This window comes from Malus sylvestris, chromosome 2 (genome assembly GCF_916048215.2).
Source record: "Malus sylvestris chromosome 2, drMalSylv7.2, whole genome shotgun sequence".
NCBI classification, from domain to species: Eukaryota; Viridiplantae; Streptophyta; class Magnoliopsida; order Rosales; family Rosaceae; genus Malus; species Malus sylvestris.
Window position 1 is genome coordinate 34,641,819 of NC_062261.1, and position 20,027 is coordinate 34,661,845.

A 20,027-nucleotide genomic window follows, 5' to 3' on the forward strand; every position below is an offset into this window, starting at 1 on the left:
GGAAGATTATTTTGGGACACTTCGAAGAAGGATTCGGCGAACGTGAGGATTGCGGTCAACAACTCTGTGGAGGTATTTTTCCTTGTGGGAAATCCCGCTCTAACAGTTGGCGCCGTCTGTGGGAAACGCAACAAAATCAAGCTATAAACATGACTTGATCCACACAAGAAGTTTCGAATCCTTCTGAAGATACAAGGACTCGATCGGTACACGCAAGGTCTCAATCCCAAAATATTGAACCTTGTCTCGCCATGGAACAATTTAGAAGGCTAACAAGGGAATTGTGTGAAACAAAAAAGATAGCAGGTGAGGCGTTGAAGAAGGCTGAAGCGAAAAACGTAGTAGAAGGTGCAACCGACACCAAGAGACAACGTGCAGAAGAGGAAGATAAGAGGGGCAGCTCTAGTAGCGCGCCGTACAGTAACCGTGTTGAAGTGACGAAAAATCAGGGCGAAGAGGATCACAGGGGAAAAGGATCGAAAAAGGTAAAGGATGTTGATTTGCGAGAACAAATTGAGAAGATTGTGAAGGGATACAAGCCCCAGACCCTGGCAAAACTTGCCTTGGAAGCAGCCAGAGGGATTCGCAAATCGCCGTTCATAGAGGACATCCTGAAAGCTAAAAAACCTGCCAAGTTCACCCAACCAAAGTTTAGGCTATTCGAAGGCGCAACTGATCCCGTCGAACACATTTACCACTTTCAACAACAAATGGCGCTTGAAGGAGACGATGAGGCACTAATGTGCAAGTTGTTCCCCTCAAGTCTTTCGGGGTCATTGTTAACTTGGTTCAGGCAACTGAAACCAAGGTCTATCAGAAGTTTCACAGAGCTTTGCGAAGCATTCATATCCCAATATGTCTGCAATCGGAGGCCAAGAAAAGATATTACGATCTTGTTCAACACCAAACAAAATGTTGGTGAGAGCCTCAAAAGCTACATGACTAGGTTCACCGAAGAGATGTCCACCCTAGCAGAATGTGATTCCCACATTGCGTCTTTGGCATTCCGAGAAGGGGCGTTGCCTGGAACAAAGATGCGTAGGTCATTGATCGAAACGCCACCACTGGACATGAGGGAGGTGATGGCCCGAGCTGATGGAATCATTAGATTAGAAGAAGAGGAATTTATCCAATCAAAGCAGGCCACCGCGACTATTGTTACATCTCCAGTGGGCACTACCACGAAAGATTTGAGTGGGTATTGAGAAAAGTCATGGAAAACACAAAAGATTTGAATGTAGGGAAACTTGGACGCATATGGGAATGACCATATGAGGTGACTGAAGCTTTCGGAAATGGAGCTTATAAACTCAGGCACGTAGAAACAGGTCAGTATGTGCCGCGCCTATGGAGCGCAATTCATTTGAGAAAGTACCACATTTAGCTTCTCGTGTTTATGTTTTCCGTATTTAAATTTCTGTTTCCAGCAATGTTGAAGGGTAAATCCCTTATTGTCTTCCTTGCATGTCAAAGGGGATGTCCCTGGATGTCTGTTGACATCTCCTCACTGTATGATAAATAAAGTTGCACTTTATTCGAATCTTAGACTAAAGTCTAAAGCTGAAGAGTATAAACCAATGAATGATGATCGAATCAAGATCGGAAATCTAAGATCGTGTGGGGAAAGAAAACCCAACGGATGGGCAGAGACCCAATCAAGATAGAAATTCTAAGATCGAGTGGGAAAAGAAAACCCAAGATTGGATGGGCAGAGACCCAATCAAGATCGGAAATCTAAGATTGTGTGGGGAAAGAAAACCCAAGATCGGATGGGCAGAGACCTAATCAAGATCGGAAATCTAAGATCGAGCGGGAAAAGAAAACCCAAGATCGAATGGGAAAAGACCCAGTCAAGATCGAAAAGGTAAAAAATTGATTAAGAGTAAATTCAAGGTTGAACGGTTTTTTAGATTGATAACGAAAGTGAAATGTTTGAAATATTCCCACAAGAGGGGTTTGAAATAAAAAATCACCTGTAAGCTAAGAGGCCACTTTGAAACGAGAAATCACAGGCTTAGTGAAGAAACTAAGCAGGTGAAGTGAAGGAAAATAGGGATGGAGGAACTCAAGGTAATGACATATAAATATATACGCATACATGTGTAGAGATATATGCAAGTATATGAGAAGTAAGTGCAGAGATTTGCATGTCGTACGCAAAGGTATGCCTGTGTTGCGTGTAAAAATATGCCTATATATGCCAATGTACCCAGATATGTGTGCATATATATATACATATATGTGTGTGTGTGTGTGTGTGTGTGTGTGTGTGTGTGTGTGTGTGTGTGTGTGTGTATAGGTAGTCTGGTTAAGGAAGTGATGTCTGCAAGTCCAGGAAAATATATATGTAGATAGATAGATAGGTAGCCCAGTCAAGGATGTGATTTATGCAGGAATATACATAGACATATAAGATAGGGAAAAACAAGTGTGTCGGTGTATATATATATATTGATATATTGATATATGTATACATAGGCGTGCATATTAGATGTGCAGACTAGGTGTGCAGCCTAGCATTATGGATTATATGCGTGAGGAGGAAACACACATGGTAAATATTTATATATGTAAATATATATATATATATATATATGTGTATGTAAATCAGATAAAAGTGAATGAAGGAGTGCAGACAAGATGAGATAGAGATCTATATAATAAACATGTACAAGGCGTCAGTCCACTTTCGTAAGTCCTCTTTCGTAATGTTTGTAAATCCTCTTTCGTAATGATCGACCTATTCCATGACGTCAGTCCTCTTTCGTTATGCCAGTCCTCTTTCGTAATGTTCGTAAATCCTCTTTCGTAATGATAGACCTCTTCCATGACGTCAGTCCTCGTTCGCCATGTCAGTCATCTTTCGTAATGTTCATAAATCCTCTTTCGTAATGATGGACCTCTTCCGTGACGTCAGTCCTCTTTCGTAATGTTCGTAAATCCTCTTTCGTAATGATAGACCTCTTCCATGACGTCAGTCCTCGTTCGCCATGTCAGTCATCTTTCGCAATGTTCATAAATCCTCTTTCGTAATGATGGACCTCTTCCGTGACGTCAGTCCTCTTTCGTAATGTTTGTAAATCCTCTTTTGTAATGATAGACCTATTCCGTGACGTCAGTCCTCTTTCGTTATGTCAGTCCTCTTTCGTAATGTTCGTAAATCCTCTTTCGTAATGATAGACCTCTTCCGTGACGTCAGTCCTCGTTCGCCATGTCAGTCATCTTTCGTAATGTTCATAAATCCTCTTTCGTAATGATGGACTTCTTTCGTGACGTCAGTCCTCTTTCGTAATGTTCGTAAATCTTATTTCGTAATGTTAGACCTCTTTCGTGATGTCAGTCCTCATGTGAGTTCGTAATATTCATTCGTAAATCCTCTTTCGTAATGTTCGTTCTTCGAAAATTTATTTTTAGAAAAAGAAACTCCCACAAGGTTGGCAATGCTTAAAGTTTTAGTTTGGCTTAGAGAGTACAGTTTCAAGGCCTTATGAGATTGAAAAACTTGGTTTTTCCCTATTTTACATGCGTAAAAAAGGGAAAAGAGGGGGCATTGTGGGAGGATAAAACCTAATTTCGACTCATGGGCCGATCATCTAAGGAAAAAGAGTTGTGCAGAATAAAAAGCTCACAAGAAATAAGCACAAGGGCGCGTGCCGAGGTAACTACCCCACTACGGAAGAGAAGTGGGAGAGGAAGACCGGTCATGGGACTTGTTCCCAAAGCATGTAGTGATATGACGATGACCACTAAGGAAGTGGAGAAGGAAGACGATCGTGGTACTTGAATCTCAAGTACAAAATCCTATAAATAGGGAGAGAAGCAAAAGAACCAGGTACGTGAGGAGTACCCGAGAGAATCCAGAAAATAGAAATCGATCGACTGACTTGAGCGTCGAAGTATCTTCTGCAGGTACCCCGCCCGGCCAAAGCTGCGGAGGAAGATTATTTTGGGACACTTCGAAGAAGGATTCGGCGAACGTGAGGATTGCGGTCAACAACTCTGTGGAGGTATTTCTCCTTGTGGGAAATCCCGCTCCAACAGAGATCAAGATATGAAATCTGAACATGATACCTTGTCCCCCTTTTACCTTCATAGTTAACTCTGTTCTTGGAACCAAACCATGGTGCAAATTTCAGGCTAGCAATGTTATAACTTGCCTGCCACTACCAGTTGCAAATGCACATAATATCTACAGACATTGATCAGAAGGCCATTATTTTAAGCTTGCATCCTAAAATTTACTGTTCGATCAGTTTTGTGTTCATCTTCTGTTTCGGCACTAAACAATCTGTTGCTTCTGCAACTTGATTGCTTTGCTGCTATCATCTTGGAAGTTAATTGCTGATACAATCAGTTCATTTTGTTTGGGTCTTTTTACTAGCTAGTTTTAGTGACAAGTCTTCTGTAAGTGCTTCTCAGTATAGTTTGGAACTTATGGAAGATATCCAATCGCCATTTCCATTTCCTATACTGTATCTCAATCTTCTCTTTTATAGATACGAACTGGAACGTGCAATGAATTATGTCTGCGCCCAACTGATGTCTACTTTACAACTGTTGTAGACTTGTAGTGTCACGTTGATTCTTCGTTATTTAACAGCGCTCTTTCAACAAGTATTCTTTATCAATAATATTCCAAATTCATCTTGATCATACTCCCACTTCTGGTGCGGATTTTGCAGTGAATCCAAGTGATTGGCCAGCTACAACAACTGGCAATTGCGGATGAGAAAATTGTGTGGTTAGAAAACTCGGTGTTGTTAAATTTCACCAGCGGTACCACAGGTATATGGAAATAGGAACCCCTCTCGTATTATTTGTCATGATGAGAGCTAGTATATCTGCTTTCTCTTCTCCTTATTTGGTACCTTTAAACACTTCTGTGTAGTTGATTAGCCTGAAAATAACATACCAAATTCAAAGAACTTGCAACTGTAGAAATTATTGATGTTATAATGTGGAAGCTTTGTCGCGTCCTATGAACTTTGAACATATCTCAAAATGCATGCTATATGAACTTGAAATTGTGGTTTGGGAAAGTAAATGATGTGGGTATGTAATTAGTAATTACAAAGATGCATTCAGAATAAATAAAAAAAGACATACATGTAATATATATTATATAATCGTAGTGTGTATTGAATAACTAGGTACATCGGATACATGTAATAGATTGAATCAATATATACATATATACATTGATTGACTAGATAGTAAATACATACATTTAGGCCTGGCAATCGGGTCGTGTCAGTCGTGTTCGTGTCGTTTTCGTGTAACACCTGTTAGCTTAACGGGTCGTGTCGTGTCACACCTGTTATCTTAACGGGTCCTTAACAGGTCGGGTCACTTTACCCGTTGGGTAAAGTGACCCGACCCGTTATGACCCGTTATGACCCGTTAAGAAAAATATTTTTTTTTTCTTAAACTTGCACATACTACATATTGTCACATAAATATTACTTTAAAACATTAAAACGCATTTGTTGTTTAAATACTACATCAACACTCGAAAATAAGAGTAATAAAAAAAATTCACACATTACTAATCTATTACAAATATTAAATATGCAAGGATATGCAAAATGAAAGCGTTTTTGTTTTCAAGGTTGTGAAGTCTTTTTCAAAAGTTTAAACCTTGTCAATGGAACTCAAAGCTTGCATGCTATTCATTTTACAAAATCCTCAATTTACGTTGATCATCATGAGGAAGTTGCATTGGAACTTTGGCTTGATCTATTGCCTTCTTCAAGAGTTATGTTGATAATGTTTTCAGTAAGATTTTCCATGTCAGAACTCTCTTCCGCATAAACTAAATATAGAAAAACCAAACATTAAAAATCATTCAAATTATAAGAAATTTACCAAAATAATTATGAAAAGAAATAAAACAATAGTACTATACCATATAAAAATATATTACCTCCTTTTCCAAATAGCCAATCTCGTGTGCACAACAAAGCTTGAACTGTTTCTGGTAACAATAAACTACGATACTGATCTAGTACTCTACCCCCAATACTAAATGCAGATTCTGATGCAACAGTTGAAATGGGAATTGTTAACACATCTCGTGCTAACTGAGAAAGTATCGGATAATGAAAACGCTCCATTTGCCACCAAGAAAGAACATCTATGTCTACTTTTCTATCTATTCTTTTATCCTCCAAATACTTCTGCAATTCAGTTTTTTCAATCGAACTTGAACCATCGTAATTATTATCAAAATCCTACATCATAAAAAATCATGCATCATGTTAATTTCAAATATAATATCAACACTTTTTATACTACTACTACAATCTACAAATATATAAAGTAAATAAAAATAAACTTAGGTTACCTCAAAGAGAACATCTACAGATTTTGTTTGATGATTAGGCACTGAATTCCTTGGAGTATTTGAATTATCAAGATGCGAAAGTTTTTCCAAGTACACACCAAAAAGAACATTCAATTTGTCATTCACCTTTGTAAATTCGACCGAATTCACACCATGAAGCTTTGTGTAAGCCCAATCCACAAAATTCAATTTATAACGAGGGTCTAAGATGATTGCAATTGCCAAAATCAAACTATACTCTGACCAATACTTCTCAAACTTCATGTACATGTAAGTCGCCATCTTATTCATGAAACTTTCAGAGGCATCCATGGCTGCCTTAATTTGAAGTTGGATTACGAACACCTTAGGGAAGAACAAATTTGATGTAGGGTACTTTGTCCCAGAGAATAAGCACGTAACCTCATAAAAGTACCCCAAAAACTTGGAAATCTTCATTATTTTATCCCACTCTTCAGAAGAAGGACAAGTATTAAAATTGGAATCACTCAACCCTAAATGAATCAAAGCATATCGATAGAAAATTGCACTATCTAGCATAATGTAGGTTGAGTTCCATCTAGTAGGGACATCTTGTCTCAAACCTCTCCTACTATCCAATATCCCCACTTGTCTAACACATTCATAAAACTTTAGTTTTCTAGCCTCAGAGCCCTTTATATACTTGACGCATTCACGAATCTTTATCACCGAAGAATCAATTTCTTTAAGTCCATCTTGAACTATCAAATTCAAGACATGAGCACAACAACGCACATGAAAGAAGTCACCATTCATCACGAGAAGACTTCTGAGATTCAATTGATTCTTCAAAATGCTAACAAAAGAAATATTTGAAGAAGCATTATCCAAAGTAATAGAAAATAACTTCTTCTCAATTCCCCACTCAGTCACCAATTCATTAATTTTCTCAGATAATGCAACACCAGTATGAGGAGGAGGCATGTGACAAAAACTTAAAATTCTCTTATGCAATTTCCAATCTTTGTCTACAAAGTGAGCAGTAAGAGCAAGATACCCATCAGTGCATTGCGAGGTCCATAAGTCTGATGTCAAACAAATTCTACCTTCAACCGAGTCTAGCAAATTATGAAGCCTTTGTTTTTCATTTTTGAACATCCTTAACACACAAGCTTTAATTGTATTTCTACACGGTAACTTAATATCAGGAGATATATATGCAAACAAAGCCCTAATTCCCTCATATTCAGAAAAACTAAAAGGAAGATTATGCTTGATGATGGCCTCTACCAATAAACCACGAAATACCACCGAATCAAAGTTTTGGGAACAGAATTCAGACACCGACAATCCAACAGTCTGTCCAGGGCATGTTTTCAAATGTCTATTCATATTACCCGTCCCATGATGACTATCATCTATTACCAGTTTCTTACAATCTTTACATTGAGCACGACTTTTACCATCTTCAAAAATAGTAGTCAATTTGTTGAAAGTTTTCCAAACAGGAGACCTGAGTGTTCGCTTACCTAATTTGATCACTCTAGCCTTTTTCTTTGCCGGACTTGTATTTGTATCTTCCATATTTTCACTTCCATGATCAGGTTGTATTCCCATTGTCACTTCCACTGATCCTCCATCACTAAGGTTCGTAAAATCTTGCTCTACAGCATCCATTGCTTCAAGAAAGAAAAACAAAACTATAAAATCTTGCTCATACCAATTTCATACCATATCTATTTCAAATTCACTTATCCATTTCAATTTCAAATAGATCAGCACATAGATCAACAAATAGATCATCATTTCATTTCAATTTCAATTTCAAATTCATACATCCATTTCAAATTCATACATCAACAAATAATACTATTTTGTTTTTGCATTAATCCATATAATATAAGGCATAACGGATGCAAAGTTAACCAAAAAATGATGAATAGCTAGCCACTGTGAAAAGATGAATAGCTAGCCACTGTGAAAATGATGCAAAGTTAACTATAAGATAATGATTAGGGTTATCCCCATCAACTCAACACCTCTCCATTTCTTTCCAATAATTCATCCAATTCAGAAACCCTCCTCACCAACCCTTCTATTTCTATACAAAAAGATGAATTGTTAACCATTGCGAAAACATGTGGTTATCAGATAACAATACGGGTGTTGGACAAAGGGCATGAACTTCAAAGCTTTCCCCATCATAGCCTCATTTAGATATGTTTGATATATATGGTTCTGTCTTTTTAACACACATTTAGAAACCTTAATTTTAGAAAATCGTAATTCCTGTGATTATTATTTATATCAATTAGCAAATACCAAATAGATCAGCAGATTCAGCACAACAAACTGAGCAAAGAAATCATGAAGCAAATTAACCTTCTCCAAAAGCCCTAATTTAGAAACCCTAATTTCAAAAATTCATAATTCCAAAAGTCCTAATTCAGAAACCCTTGAGTTCATTGTAGGAATTTTTTACCTTGTGCAGTGAGGTGAGGAGTGCGGACTGAGATCGAGAGCTCGATTCAGGAGCCGTATTTGGGTGGTACTGGTATGGAGTTCGGAGTCTGGAATCTGGACAGTAGGTGAACCAGTGAAGTCGCGATTTAGGTGATGACTGAGGACTGACAGAGTGACTGAGTGAGGGGTGACGGTCTGGGTGAGGTCGAGGACGATGAGGAGGGTGATCCGGTGAGGTCACTGAGACTGAGGTGAGGGTGACTCGGTGACGGTGAGGCGCCGCGTGAGGTCGATCGAGAGAGAGACAGAAAGAATGATTTGAGTTTCTGATTTGAGAAAGAATAGAAGGATAGCCTACAATGGACGGCTGAGATTAAATCTCAGCCGATCCAATGGTCATCAATTTTTAAAATTTAATTTAATATATATATATATATATATAATTATTATAGTTTTTAGGGGTATAAAATTTTGTGGCATCCATCTACTAGTGTAAATATTTTAAATTGAAGATCGAATTCATTCATTGTATTCATATAGGGTCAAGGAGTGTAGTTGTAAAAAATCATCAAAATCGGAGTTAAAATAACCGTTAAATCGTGATTTTTTGTTTATAACCGTCGAAACGTTTTGTCTTGTTCCTTGATCTCTGAATGTTTTTTTTTTGCAATTTTTGGCGTACTTGATCTCAAAGTATATACAAACATGTTTGATGGTTGGATCGTTGAAATTAGTTTCGTAGAATATGTATCCCATCAAAACAATAGTTTATTCATACTTTCATCAAGTATAACATAAGATTTTGTGGTATCCACTAGTGTAAATATTTTAAATTGAAGATCGAGTTCATTCATTATATTCATATAGGGTCAAGGAGTGTAGTTGTAAAAAATCATCAAAATCGGAGTTAAAATAACCGTTAAATCGTGATTTTTTGTTTATAACCGTCGAAACGTTTTGTCTTGTTCCTTGATCTCTGAATGTTTTTTTTTTGCAATTTTTGGCGTACTTGATCTCAAAGTATATACAAACATGTTTGACGGTTGGATTGTTGAAATTAGTTTCGTAGAATACGTATCCCATCAAAACAATAGATTTACTAACACTTAAGAGTTTATTCATACTTTCATCAAGTATAACATAAGATTTTGTGGTATACACTAGTGTAAATATTTTAAATTGAAGATCGAATTCATTCATTGTATTCATATAGGGTCAAGGTGTGTAGTTGTAAAAAATCATCAAAATCAGAGTTAAAATAACCGTTAAATCGTGATTTTTTGTTTATAATCGTCGAAAAGTTTTGTCTTGTTACATGATCTCTGAATGTTTGTTTTTTGTAATTTTTGGCGTATGAGATCTCGAAGTATATACAAACATGTTTGACGGTTGGATCGTTGAAATTAGTTTCGTAGAATATGTATCCCATCAAAACAATAGATTCACTAACACTTAAGAGTTTATTCATACTTTCATCAAATATAACATAAGATTTTGCGGTATCCACTAGTGTAAATATTTTAAATTGAAGATCAAATTCATTCATTGTATTCATATAGGGTCAAGGAGTGTAGTTGTAAAAAATCATCAAAATCGGAGTTAAAATAACAGTTAAATCGTGATTTTTTGTTTATAACCGTCAAAACGTTTTGTCTTGTTCCTTGATCTCTGAATGTTTTTTTTTTGCAATTTTTGGCGTACTTGATCTCAAAGTATATACAAACATGTTTGACGGTTGGATCGTTGAAATTAGTTTCGTATAATTCGTATCCCAAGAAGTTCAATGGTGTGTGTGTTACGTATATATATATATATATATATATATGTTAAGTAGATTTAAATCTATTTATTTTGTATGTATAATTATTATAGTTTTTAGGGGTATAAAATTTAATATATATATATATATAATTATTATAGTTAATATTTTGGGGGTATAATTATTATAGTATATATAAATTATAATTATTATAATTATTATAGCTAATCTAATATATATATTTTGGGGGTATAATTATTATAGTATATATAATTATTATAATTATTATAGTTAATCTAATATATATATATATATATATATATATAATTATTATAGTTCTTAGGGTATAAAATTGTTAAATTAATATATATAATTATTATAGTATTTTTTAGGGTTATAAAATTATTAAATTAATATTCTGCTTATCGTGTATCGTGTTACCCACGTGTATACCCGAACCAACCCGTTATCTTAACAGGTGCTTATCGGGTTACCCGATAACGATCCGTTTCGTTATCGTGTCGACTCGAACACCTGTTAATTTCGTGTCGTGTCGTGTCGGGTTATCGGGTCGTGTCAGGAATTGCAGGCCTACATACATTGAATAAGCTGGTTATCAGAAGTGTCTTACGAGAAGGTATTATCTATCTAATTTCAATATAAAGTAGTTCTCACCGTTTATGAATTTCATCATCGAAACAAAAACAATGGCAAATCACGGAGCACTCCTGTATTCGTATGCTTTCTTCATTATTCTCTTACTTGCTAGCAACTTGTCATGTGAAGTCGTTGATCAGGAAGATAGAAGGCCATATATTGTGTATCAGGGATCACTTCCTAACAATGGGGTGTTTTTGCCATTGTGTCACCACATTGGTATTCTCGAAAGCGTTGTATAGAGCAGCTCTGCTACAAATTTCTTGATGAGAAGCTACAAAAGGAGCTTCAACGGATTCGTTGCCAAGCTCACTGACCAAGAAAGAGAAAGGCTTGCTAACACAAAGGGAGTTGTCTCTGTGTTTCCGAGCACAACTTACAAGCTTCAAAGAACAAGATCTTGGAATTTCATCGGGCTCAATGAAAAGATCAAACGAAACTCTTCTGCCAAAAGTGATGTTGTTATTGGTGTGATCGACAGTGGAATCTGGCCTGAAACGGAGAGCTTTAAAAATGAAGGTTTTGGTCCTGCTCCAGTGGAAAGGAGTTTGTGAAGGAGGCAAAAAATTCACATGCAACAAGATCATTGGAGCTCGATTTTATGGAATGGCCCAAGGCACTGCAAGAAGAGGCATTCCCTCAGCGAGAATTGCTGAATATAAATTTTGTGGTTCTGATGAGTGTGCTATGGATGGGATCTTGGCTGCTTTTGATGACGCTATTGCAGATGGAGTTGACATCATTACAATTTCAGTTGGACGCAATATTGCCTCTGATTTTGACCGGGACACTATAGCAATTGGATCTTTCATGCAATGCAGAAAGGGATACTAACCGCACAATCTGCAGGCAACCAAGGTCCTTCCCTGGGTACTGTATCAAGTGCAGCATCTTGGATACTTTCAGTTGCAGCAAGTAGCACAGATTGCCGAATAGTTGACAAGGTTGTCCTTGGAAATGGAAGGACACTAATTGGGAGTTCGGTGAACTCTTTCACATCTAACGGGACAAGTTATTCTTTGGTATACATAAAAAATGCGTCAAGTAAATGCGAGGAATCACTTGCTACGATGTGTGAAGAAGGATGCCTAGACAGTGATTTAGTGAAGGGAAAGATCGTATTATGTGATCAGTTCAATGGACATAAAGAGGTTCATCGAGCTGGTGCAGAAGGTTCAATTATAAGGGATGTTCTGAGAAATGATGTTGCTTTTATTGTCCCATTGCCTGCAACCAGATTGAGATCCAAAGATTATGAAGTGGTCAGGTTGTACCTCAGCTCCACAGACAATGCTCGAGCCAAGATATTAGATAGTGAAGGCGTAAAAGATCCTTCTGCACCAATTGTTGGCTGCTGCTCCTCACGGGGACCAAATTTAATTTTACCTGCAAAATTATCAAGCCAGATTTAAGTGCCCCGGGAGTGGATATTTTAGCTGCATTTCGCCGGTTGCTAGTGTAACAGATACCCCTGGAGATAAGTGGCATGTAAAATACAGCATATTATCTGGAACCTCCATGTCTTGCCCCCATGTTGCTGGCGCAGCTGCCTATATACAAGCATTCCACCCTGATTGGTCTGCAGCAGCCATCAAATCATCTCTTATGACTACAGGTGAATTTGCTCATGGTTCTGGACATATCAATCCTGTAAAAGCTATAAATCCGGGCCTTGTGTACGAAACATCTGAAGCTGATTACATAAAGGTGCTCTGCTCAACCTTGGATGAGGCCAAAGTTAGACTTGTATCGGGAGATAACAGCTCTTGTCCTATAGGCTCTGACAAAGGATCGGCGAAAGATCTCAACTATCCTTCTCTAGCTGCTTTTGTTGTCCCAATGAAACCATTTATGATTGAGTTTAACAGAACAGTTTAAAATGTTGGCCTTGCAAACTCTACTTACAAGGTGTTTGGGATAAAATCTGAACTTTGGGCCAGAGAGAAAGTCGGCCCAAACCCAAGGCCCAGAGGAAAACTTAGGAGGCAGGAAAGAGGCTTTCGGCTGGGCACAAGTTACAAAGGCCACCTGCTTACCTGCTCAAAGACCACAGGGGGTAGGCTATTTAGCCACTACACAGCCCAATAAAGTACTTTATTGGTGGCATTCATGTAAAAAAGCTAGTGAGTCATCACCAAACCGCATTCGGGCACCGCTATTGCTACAGGAACCCAAGCTGAAGTCGTCTATAAAAGGAGGAAGAGAAGACAGAATTAAGGACACTTAAACAAACAAACAAAAGCCAAAACTCTGCTCAAGCCAGATTTGCCTTCAACGAAGCTGTAGTCAACACAAGCCTTCATCCCATTCGGGATAAACCTTCCCAAACCCCTGTAATAGCTCTGCTACCTTGTTCATGGTGGTATCGATTCATTTTGTATCCTCTTCTCACCCGTCAACCCCTCTAAAAGCTTTCAGACCTCTGACAGAGCCACAAAGATAGATTTTGTAAGAAGTTCAGCCTTGGCCGATAAGGTTCAAACTTACCCGACTATCTTTGCTCTGTCTTTGTCTTTTCTTTCTTTTAAAAGCACAATAACATGTTATATATTCCCAGTTATATACAAGTTATTTCTAGCAAAGTCATAATGAAAATGAGTCTTCAACGCTTGAATCTGATCTGAATCGCGTCAGAGTTCAAATCAGATCTAAGTCTTAAGCCCGCGGGCATGTAATTTAAAGATCAGTTTAAAAGTCCTTGGCCTCAAGGCATAAAAAAGAACTCTAGGTGGACTCAACCCATCCACGACAATCCTTGATAAGCGAGAAGTCCGAAGTTACTTGGGGCGCAAGTAATCAATCTATTTCTCCGTTTTGTTGCTATTATATCTTGATTTGTAGAAAAGGCTTAAGCATGGAGTGAATTTTTGATAGAAAGCCTCAAGGCCTACACCTAAGGCCCCACGAAGGCATCTATTTAGCTTCATTTCATGTTGCGGTCTAGTTGGTCCGAGTATAAGGATTAACTATGATGGGAAGCCTCAAGGCCTATACCTAAGGCCCTACAAAGGCACTCATTTGGGTTCGTCCTACCTCTTGGATTCAGATAATCAAAGGTATAATAGTGATAAGACTCTGGCAACCATAAAGGACCAAATATTATACATCCAAGCGCTGGTTTAGTTTGACAGGAAGCCTCAAGGCCTATACCTAAGGCCCCACAAAGGCACCTGTTATATCTAACTTGGTTTCTCGGGCGTATACATATTCAATCAAAGCCTAAACACCCATTCAACATCTGCCATACTGAAGATGGCAGTGGCACGCCTGAGCACGACAAAGTTGATCTTGATTGTGAGCCTTAAGGCCTATACCTAAGGCCCCACAAAGGCACCCTTTCAAATTAACTCTGTCCTTCTCTTTCAGAACTGCCCGACGAGCCTTGCCCGAAGTGTGTCTTGCCCGACCAAGATCTGCCCGACAAAGGCTTGCCCGAGCGAGCCCGAGAAGAAAGCAGAAGTACGACATATACCCTCAACCGACGCCATTCTCCCAGGGGAGCTGTGTGCTCGTCCGCCAGGAGATTCCTGCGACGAACACAAGGTCCAAATCCTCCCAACTTCAAAAGTTGACATCAAAGTGACTCCTGAAGTTCATGTTGTGTCTTGGCCCGTTCGTTAGTGCGGAAACGAGATTCAGATTACAACCTCACCAAAAATCACACTCAGTTGAACAGAATAAAATACAAGAAATAAAGACACTGAGAAATTTACGAGGTTCGGCAAAAATCTTGCCTACGCCCCCGAAGAGATATTGCTTTTCACTGTGAGAATAACAGTACAAGTTACACTTGAGTTAAATCGACATAACCCAAACCCCAATCCCTTGTACCCTCACAGCATTTTACTAAGAGACTCACTCTCCCCAAGAGTTTCTCACTCTTACTCTATATTTTCTCTCCTTTGTGTTCTCCTTCGGATGCTCTCTCTCACCCTTTCTCCACTTCGGCTCTTTGCAATTAAATGGACAAAAAAATGAATCAACCTCTCTTTTCTTGCATAGACACAATGATGATCCATCATGCTCCCTTTGCCTTTTACTCAAAACCCAAAACCACTTTCGTGGCATGCAAATGGGAAATCAATAAAAAAAGGCCAAAACCAAAGAATCTCATGAAACATCATCATTGTCTTCCACTATTAGCCAAAATGAGATATGGACATATTTGGCCACTATTCCGAAAGCATAACACACAAAGTCACTTAATTGTTAACAGCTCAAAATATGAGCCAATCACAACAGTTCTTTCGTTCAAGTCCTTGAATGAGGAGAAGACTTTCACTGTGACCGTTGTTGGGAAAGATATACAAGATGCATCACATGTGTCTGCATCGCTGGTTTGGTCTGATGGAACACATACCGCTACAAGTCCAATTCTTGTATACACAGTGTATACATTTAATCATAACGGAATTGTTTTTATTATTCAGAACTTCCTTGTTGCAAACCTAGGAAACTATTCAGAACTTCTTTGATTTTATTATTAAGAACCACTAAAAAAGAATGTACATTTTTTATGTGAACTGTTATTTGGCACTTAAAAAAACTCGTTTTGCACTCCTATAATTGTATTTTATTTTTAAATATAGAAAATTTGGAGAACATAATAAGAATTTTTGAGTGCTAATAACAATGCCCTTTATAAATCTGAATATGAGTTGCGTCAAGGAGAAAAAGGTAAATAAGAGAAATAGGATCCTGTGCAATGACGTCGTTTTAGGTGTAGCCATGTAGGGGTTAAAATTTTCAGGTTCAGGGTTAAGAGTCTTTTAATTTAGCTTCAATTTTTTTTTAGGGTTGATAATTAAAAACTTAATTGCATGCATAGAAGCGGGGAACAATACATTGTTTTTTGTTTGTTCAAAGGATGATACTAGACTCTAAGTGGGGACAAATTTGATGCATACATCCACTCTAGTCAATATGGCAGTGTCGAATATAAGGAAATAGCAGCATAACAAATATAAAGGATCTTAACAATCAACAGGAGAGGATTTGGATGCCTCGTGAATCCATACAGCTGTAATTCAGATAACTTTGTTCAGGTTGGCAGCATACGATGTGATCCTGTGTGATTCTAATTAAAATGGAATTGGAAAGGAAAATTTATTCATTGAATTATGGCTTTTGGAAAACAAGAATTAAAAGAAAGATTTCGTACAATATAGGTTGACAAATCAAAATTGTATAAAATCTATTCCAAAATTAAACATTTGGAATTTGTTCATCCTGCATGGAAAGAAATTAATTTCACGGCCATGGAAATTGCGTTCAAAGGGATAAAATCTACTCGAAAATATGTATTCAACGTTAAAAGGTAAAAGAATCTGGATGTTAATGCAAATGAGATTTTTGTTGTCCATCCAACTATAAAATACTCAGCACTGGTTACGATCTTCAGCATCGAAACAAAACAATGGCAAAGCACGGAGCTCTATTGGTTTCTTGTGCTTTCTCCACTATTCTCATACTCTCTGTGAGCTTACCGTGTAGAGCCATTGATCAGGAAGATAGAAAGACATACATTGTCTACTTGGGATCACTTCCTAAGGATGAGTTATTCTCGCCATTGTCTCACCACATTGGCATTCTCGAAAGCGTCGTGGAGACCAGCTCTGCTTCAAATCTATTGGTAAGAACCTACAAAAGGAGCTTCAACGGATTTGCTGCCAAGCTCACTGAGCAAGAAAGAGAAAGGCTTGCTAACATGAAGGAAGTTGTCTCTGTGTTTCCAAGCACGAGTTACAAACCCCAAACAACAAGATCTTGGGACTTTATCGGGTTCAATGAGAATATCAAACGAAACCGTACTGTCGAGAGTGATGTCATTATTGGTGTGATCGACAGTGGAATCTGGCCTGAATCGGAGAGCTTTAAAGACAAAGGTTGTTGAATTTTGGATGTATATTTCATATCTGAGCCGTTTATTCTATTTTCTTCTCCCCCTGTCCGATGTGGGACTAAGGCTTCCAACACTCCCCCGCACGTGAGACCCCACTTATGGGTCACACGTGAATTTCCACACATCGGCAACCACGTGGAGCCATGTCGGGACTCACCCAATCACGCGGGGCCAATGGGGACCCACCAAAACACGTGGCATCTTTGGCCTACGTGGACAATCGCGCGGGGCCAAAGGGGACCCACCCAATCACGTGGCAGTACGGGCCCGCCTCCTGGCTCTGATACCATGTTGAATTTTGGATGTATATTTCATATCAAAACAATTACAAGATGAAACATATATATAGGGAAAGAAAGAGAACATAAGCCTAACTTGCCTAACTTGCTTAATTTCCTAACTTGCCTAACTTGCCTAATTTACACAAAGAATGTTGACTAGCCTAACTTCACTAGTCATCCAACATGTTTATTTCATGCATGCATTTTAACAAAAGATATGACTTGGAACATGATTGATGCTTCTTCCAATAAAGGTTTTGGTCCTGCTCCCAAGAAGTGGAAAGGTGCTTGTCAAGGAGGCAAAAATTTCACTTGCAACAACAAGATCATTGGAGCTCGATTTTACACTAATTCCACGGCCAGAGATGATGTTGGTCATGGAACTCATACTGCCTCAACTGCAGCAGGGAACCCCGTAAAGGGTGTGAGCTTTTATGGAATAGCACAAGGCACCGCAAGAGGAGGCGTTCCCTTAGCCAGAATTGCTACATACAAAGTTTGCGGTTCTAACGGGTGCAATACAGATGGGCTCTTGGCTGCTTTTGATGACGCCATCGCCGATGGAGTTGACATCATTACAATTTCAGTTGGAACCGATTTTACACCTCCTTTCGAGCAGGATCCTATTGCAATCGGTGCTTTTCATGCAATGGAGAAAGGGATACTTACCTTGCATTCTGCAGGCAATAACGGCCCTCAAGAGGGTTCTGTATCAAGTGTAGCACCATGGATTCTTACAGTTGCAGCAAGTAGCACAGATCGTCGGATAATTGACAAGGCTGTTCTTGGAAATGGAAGGACGCTTGTCGGAAATTCAGTGAATGCTTTCAAATTAAATGGAACAAGTTTTCCGTTGATAGAAGGAAAAAATGCGTCAAGTCAATGCTCGGATTGTAAAGCAGCCTGCCTAGACCCTGAATTAGTTAAGGGAAAGATTGTGGTATGTCTTCGTGAGGGTGGCAGTATTGTGGCTCATCAAGTCGGTGCAATAGGTGCAATTACAATCAGTTCTGCACCTGATGTTTCTTTCATTGTCCCACTACCCGCAGCAACTATTAACGTTGAAGATTATTTAATTCTCGTTTCCTACCTCAACTCCACAGCCAAACCTCGGGCGAACATACTGAAAAGTGAAGCCATAAAAGATCTTGCTGCACCTATTGTTGCTTCCTTCTCTTCGCGGGGGCCTAATTTTATTCTACCTGAAATTATCAAGCCAGATATAACAGCCCCGGGGGTTGATATTTTGGCTGCATTTTCACCTGTCGTTGGTGTCACAGGTTCCCCTAAAGACAAAAGGCATGTAAAATACAGCTTACTATCTGGAACCTCCATGGCTTGCCCCCATGCTGCTGGTGCTGCTGCATATATAAGAACATTCCACCCAGATTGGTCTCCGGCAGCCATCAAATCATCTCTTATGACTACAGCTTGGCTCATGAATAATACTGACTATTATTATCCTGGTGAATTTGCTTATGGTTCTGGACATATCAATCCTCTCAAGGCTGTTGATCCTGGGCTTGTGTTCGAAACTTCTAGAGGCGATTACATAAAGTTGCTCTGCTCAATCTTGGATGAGGCCAAAGTTAGACTTATATCAGGAGATAACAGCACCTGTCCTACAGGCTCTGAGAAAGGATCATCAAAGGATCTCAATTATCCTTCAATAGCTGCTAATGTTACACCGATGGAATCATTTGCGATTAAATTCAGCAGAACAGTTAAAAATGTCGGCCTCACAAACTCTACTTTCAAGGCTAAAATCCTCACAAATTCGAAGGCAAGATTCCTACCAACCACGGAAGTTGACATCAAAGTGACTCCTGAAGTTCTTTCGTTCAAGTCCTTGAATGAGGAGAAGGCTTTTACTGTGACCGTTGTTGGAAAAGATTTTCCGAGCGGATCACATCTGTCTGCGTCACTGGTTTGGTCCGATGGAACTCATACTGTTAGAAGTCCAGTTATTGTACGCAGTGTACAGAGTGTCAGAATTTAATTCAGATAGTATTATTCACACAAAAATGTTCATCAATTTTCATCACTTCTAAGATTATAATATTTATGAAGAGCTGTAAAAAAAAATAATCTGTTCAGTGAGGGGATCTGCCCACTGTAGGCATTATCTCCGACCTTTGGCGTACACATTTTCCTACCTGTTCGTTCCTGTGACAAAAATGCTCCTATGTAATGTTCCCGTCTTCTTTATTCAAAAGTGTGTGTCCCTGAATTCTAACCCCTCGATATTTGATTCATCGATTTTCATTTGACTGGAAAAACTAAAAAATCTGCATTAATTTCTTGTAAAATCTGAGTACCAATTCATCTTCAAAGATATGCATAAGGTTCTACTTTTAGAGAAAAAGTTTTTCAATAGAAATTGAAACAAGTACTCTCTTTTATTCCATGGTGATAAATTATCCCAACTAAACCAATTCGCTAAACCTAATGAAAACAAAAATGTTGAACTTTAATTTCTATTATTCTCTTATCCTACATTTTTTTGTCAGCAACCAACCAAAAAATTATCGATGGAGAAATAGCCCATAACTCCCTCTTTCCATTGGACCACTTCACTATAAATTAAAGTTTCTTCCAAAATAATCTTAAAAGTTAAAACAACAACAAAGCTTTATTCCATAAATGAGGGCGGCTATATGA

The 20,027-nt window shown here is 38.4% G+C and overlaps 2 protein-coding genes and 1 pseudogene across 2 annotated transcripts; all 3 read left to right on the top strand.

The window, feature by feature from the left end:
* The first annotated feature begins 251 nt into the window (after nt 1-251).
* On the top strand, nt 252-1,205 carry LOC126603416 (uncharacterized). Its single transcript, XM_050270254.1, has one exon. The coding sequence runs from the start codon at nt 252-254 to the stop codon at nt 1,203-1,205; it is 954 nt and encodes a 317-aa protein (XP_050126211.1).
* A 9,919-nt stretch (nt 1,206-11,124) lies between these two features.
* LOC126588184 (subtilisin-like protease SBT4.3) lies at nt 11,125-14,778 on the top strand (annotated as a pseudogene).
* Nucleotides 14,779-16,599: 1,821 nt separating this feature from the next.
* LOC126603421 (subtilisin-like protease SBT4.4) lies at nt 16,600-19,365 on the top strand. The gene is made up of 2 exons (XM_050270267.1): nt 16,600-17,068; nt 17,621-19,365. The coding sequence occupies exons 1-2, from the start codon at nt 16,600-16,602 to the stop codon at nt 19,363-19,365; spliced, it is 2,214 nt and encodes a 737-aa protein (XP_050126224.1).
* Nucleotides 19,366-20,027: the final 662 nt, after the last annotated feature.